Below are 5,000 nucleotides of genomic sequence, written 5' to 3'. Positions count from 1 at the left end.
TATTATAGGTGCAGTATAGGTGTATTATAGGTGCAGTATAGATGTATTATAGATGTATTATAGGTGCAGTATAGATGTATTATAGATGCAGTATAGGTGCAGTATAGGTGCAGTATAGGTGTATTATAGGTGCAGTATAGGTGTATTATAGGTGCAGTATAGATGTATTATAGGTGCAGTATAGATGTATTATAGATGTATTATAGATGCAGTATAGATGTATTATAGGTGCAGTATAGATGTATTATAGGTGCAGTATAGGTGTATTATAGGTGCAGTATAGATGTATTATAGGTGCAGTATAGGTGTATTATAGGTGCAGTATAGGTGCAGTATAGATGTATTATAGGTGCAGTATAGGTGCAGTATAGGTGTATTATAGGTGCAGTATAGATGTATTATAGGTGCAGTATAGGTGTATTATAGGTGCAGTATAGGTGTATTATAGGTGCAGTATAGGTGTATTATAGGTGCAGTATAGGTGTATTATAGGTGTATTATAGGTGCAGTATAGATGTATTATAGGTGCAGTATAGATGTATTATAGATGTATTATAGGTGCAGTATAGATGTATTATAGATGTATTATAGGTGCAGTATAGATGTATTATAGGTGCAGTATAGATGTATTATAGGTGTAGTATAGATGTATTATAGATGTATTATAGGTGCAGTATAGATATATTATAGGTGCAGTATAGATGTATTATAGGTGCAGTATATATGTATTATAGATGTATTATAGGTGCAGTATAGATGTATTATAGATGTATTATAGGTGCAGTATAGATGTATTATAGGTGCAGTATAGATGTATTATAGATGTATTATAGATGCAGTATAGATGTATTATAGGTGCAGTATAGATGTATTATAGATGTATTATAGGTGCAGTATAGGTGTATTATAGGTGCAGTATAGATGTATTATAGATGTATTATAGGTGCAGTATAGATGTATTATAGATGCAGTATAGGTGCAGTATAGGTGCAGTATAGGTGTATTATAGGTGCAGTATAGGTGTATTATAGGTGCAGTATAGATGTATTATAGGTGCAGTATAGATGTATTATAGATGTATTATAGATGCAGTATAGATGTATTATAGGTGCAGTATAGATGTATTATAGGTGCAGTATAGGTGTATTATAGGTGCAGTATAGATGTATTATAGGTGCAGTATAGGTGCAGTATAGATGTATTATAGGTGCAGTATAGGTGCAGTATAGGTGCAGTATAGGTGTATTATAGGTGCAGTATAGGTGTATTATAGGTGCAGTATAGATGTATTATAGGTGCAGTATAGGTGTATTATAGGTGCAGTATAGGTGTATTATAGGTGCAGTATAGGTGTATTATAGGTGCAGTATAGGTGTATTATAGGTGTATTATAGGTGCAGTATAGATGTATTATAGGTGCAGTATAGGTGTATTATAGGTGCAGTATAGGTGTATTATAGGTGCAGTATAGGTGTATTATAGATGCAGTATAGGTGTATTATAGGTGCAGTATAGGTGTATTATAGGTGCAGTATAGGTGTATTATAGGTGCAGTATAGATGTATTATAGGTGTATTATAGGTGCAGTATAGATGTATTATAGGTGCAGTATAGATGTATTATAGGTGCAGTATAGGTGCAGTATAGATGTATTATAGGTGCAGTATAGATGTATTATAGATGTATTATAGATGCAATATAGATGTATTATAGATGCATTATAGAGGCAGTATAGATGCAATATAGATGTATTATAGGAACTGAAGTTGAAATATCTAAATTACCCATAAAATACACACCTTTGGTAAAACGTATGCCGTTTGCATTAACACAGCCAAAATTATCAAAAAAAATACAATGAAAAGACAGAAATGTCCCGAAGGTCGCACGAGGGTTAAAGGTGTTTTAGAAGCAATGCTGCATCAGAGAATGTGTTTTTAATATAAGAGTATTTCGTCTTTCTGTACTGACAGATTTCTCCACCCCTCCCACTGGCCCCGCCCCTCTGTTGCAGGTGTTGTTTAAGTCGGCTGCTCCTACAGGTGACGTGCTGCTGGATGAAGCTTTGAAACACATCAAGAACACTGAGCCGGCAGAGAGCGTGTCCAGCTGGATCGAGCTGCTCACAGGTAACGCTCTCTTTTAAAGGAGGGATCAACATTATACTGTCGATTGAGCTGAACCGGAATATTCCTTTAGTCCACTTCAAACGGAAGGACTCATGGAAACTTTGGGGATGAAATCTGACCTCCGTATTGGTTTTTGTCATTTCAGGTGAGACGTGGAACCCCCTGAAGCTGAACTTCCAAATTCGCAACGTTCGCGAGCGTTTAGCGAAGAATCTGGTGGAGAAAGGCGTCCTGACGACAGAGAAGCAGAACTTCCTGTTGTTTGACATGACGACGCACCCGCTAACGGACAGCAACGAGAAGGAGCGTCTGGTGCAGCGTCTGCAGGACAGTCTTCTCGATCGCTGGACCAACGATTCCCGCCGCATGAGTCGCCGAATGCTGGCACTGATCGTGCTGGCTCACGCCTCTGACGTGCTGGAAAATGCGCTTTCGTCGCTTCACGACGACAGGTACGAACTTGCCTCCTCGCGGTCCCGCGGCCTGCTAGAAGCCGACCCCGACCAGGAGAGCGCAAAGGTAGCGACCCCGGCGGAGGAGATGATCTGGGCCGTTCTGGCGGCGTTTAACAAAGCCTGAGAGAACAAGAACTGATCCGTTGTCATGAACTCGCTGGCGACCTCTTCAGGCAGGATGGGAAAATGGTGGAGGGTAAAATCTGTCGGCTAGGGTGTCATGTGACTGATGGAAACACACTTCACTGTTATGATGTTTATTTGCTCATTAACTCTCATTAAGTTCTGCCCGTTGTAAGTTAGTATGTCTGCTGTATAGGGGAGCGTCCCATATGCAAAGATGAAGTGATCCCATATTTAAGCCTCGTTCAAGAGGGACCACCTCACCTGGGTAAACGGAGTTTAACTTTAATACGTCTTGGACATTGAAGGTGGGTAAGGGAGCGTCCACACACTGGGCTATGATGTGCTAAACTCTGGAGGGGGCGTGTTAAGGGCATGTCCCGTGTTTTACAACTTCAATAGTTGCGCCCCTGAACATGCCGTGTGAACCCCGTTGTTTCAAATGCTAGTGAGCCGCGTAATGGGCATGAAATGGTTTTGGGTAGTTGACTTGTCCTGTCTTTATAAACTATTCTTTTATAGTTATGTGGCATCTTTAGTGAACTCATGTTAAATAAGAGAGAGGAATTAAATGACATTATTTTAACAAAAACATGGATTTAATCTTGTCTTGTTGTATGAACTTACATTTATTTTGTCAAAAGTCATCAATTTAATTATATCACTGGTTCTTGCTTTTCACCAGATATTTAGTTATTGAGCTCGTAATCCCATTTAAGACAAAAACGTCCACCGAGAGCGAGAACCACATTATAGTGACCACAAGGAGGTTACCCCATGTGACTCTACCCTCCCTAGCAACCGGCCAATTTGGTTGCCCCATGTGACTCTACCCTCCCTAGCAACCGGCCAATTTGGTTACCCCATGTGACTCTACCCTCCCTAGCAACCGGCCAATTTGGTTGCCCCATGTGACTCTACCCTCCCTAGCAACCCGCCAATTTGGTTACCCCATGTGACTCTACCCTCCCTAGCAACCGGCCAATTTGGTTGCCCCATGTGACTCTACCCTCCCTAGCAACTGGCACAATTTGGTTACCCCATGAAACCTCTACCCTCCCTAGCAACTGGGACAATTTGGTTACCCCGTGTGACTCTACCCTCCCTAGCAACCGGACAATTTGGTTACACCATGTGACTCTACCCTCCCTAGCAACCGGGCCAATTTGGTTACCCCATGTGACTCTAACCTCCCTAGCAACCGGGCCAATTTTGTTACACCATGTGACTCTACCCTCCCTAGCAACCGGGCCAATTTGGTTACCCCATGGGACTCTACCCTCCCTAGCAACTTGCCCAATTTGGTTACCCCATGTGACTCTACCCTCCCTAGCAACTGGGACAATTTGGTTACCCCATGTGACTCTACCTTCCCTAGCAACCGGGCCAATTTGGTTACCCCATGTGACTCTACCCTACCTAGCAACTGGGCCAATTTGGTTACCCCATGTGACTCTACCCTCCCTAGCAACCGGGCCAATTTAGTTACCCCATGTGACTCTACCCTCCCTAGCAACCGGGCCAATTTGGTTACCCCATGTGACTCTAACCTCCCTAGCAACCGGACAATTTGGTTACACCATGTGACTCTACCCTCCCTAGCAACTGGGCCAATTTGGTTACCCCATGTGACTCTAACCTCCCTAGCAACCGGGCCAATTTGGTTACACCATGTGACTACCCTCCCTAGCAACCGGGCCAATTTGGTTGCTAAGGAGACCTGACTGGAGTCACTCAGCACACCCTGAATTCGAAACAAATGAGATCATTGACATCCAACCCACAAACCACAATAATGGTGGTATAATTCATAGAAAATCGATTAACTAATGCCGCATTGCATGCTGGGAACCGGACAGCAAATGTACGTCTAGTGCATTGCATGCTATGAAATTTAGGTTTGGCAGAAACTTTCATAATTGTGTTTCAGTTGCTCATTAACTAATATGAGCAAACAGCAAAATATATATATATATATATATATATATAAATAATAAATAATAGTAATATATATTAATATAAATAATAATAATATATTGTAATATATATATAAATATATAAATAATATGTATATTTATTATTATTTATAAATAATATATCATTAGTATTTTTATATATAAATTATTATTATATTTTATTATATATATGTATATATATTATAAATTAGTTTGTTTTTGTTTGTGTTTGTAATGCAAAACTATTTCTGAAAATAAATTCCTCACCTGTCCTCTAAGAGGCTCTGTAGGAACCGCCTTCACATCGGGAGCAAGTTTATGATGCCTGGACATATTGC

The 5,000-nt window shown here is 40.5% G+C and overlaps 1 protein-coding gene across 1 annotated transcript in view; it reads left to right on the top strand.

Annotated features, from left to right (window-relative positions):
- Window positions 1-3,293, top strand: part of LOC127650442 (Golgi phosphoprotein 3-like) — a 9,473-nt gene extending 6,180 nt beyond the window's left edge. The window contains exons 4-5 of the mRNA XM_052135883.1: window positions 2,015-2,129; window positions 2,275-3,293. Of these exons, the coding sequence (XP_051991843.1) occupies window positions 2,015-2,129; window positions 2,275-2,708 (549 nt within the window). The 3' untranslated portion in view covers window positions 2,709-3,293. The remainder of the gene's footprint in view (window positions 1-2,014; window positions 2,130-2,274) is intronic.
- Window positions 3,294-5,000: the final 1,707 nt, after the last annotated feature.

This window comes from Xyrauchen texanus, chromosome 10 (genome assembly GCF_025860055.1).
Source record: "Xyrauchen texanus isolate HMW12.3.18 chromosome 10, RBS_HiC_50CHRs, whole genome shotgun sequence".
NCBI classification, from domain to species: domain Eukaryota; kingdom Metazoa; phylum Chordata; class Actinopteri; order Cypriniformes; family Catostomidae; genus Xyrauchen; species Xyrauchen texanus.
Note: the sequence above shows the minus strand (reverse complement) of the source record. Positions and strands in the feature narration are given on the sequence as shown.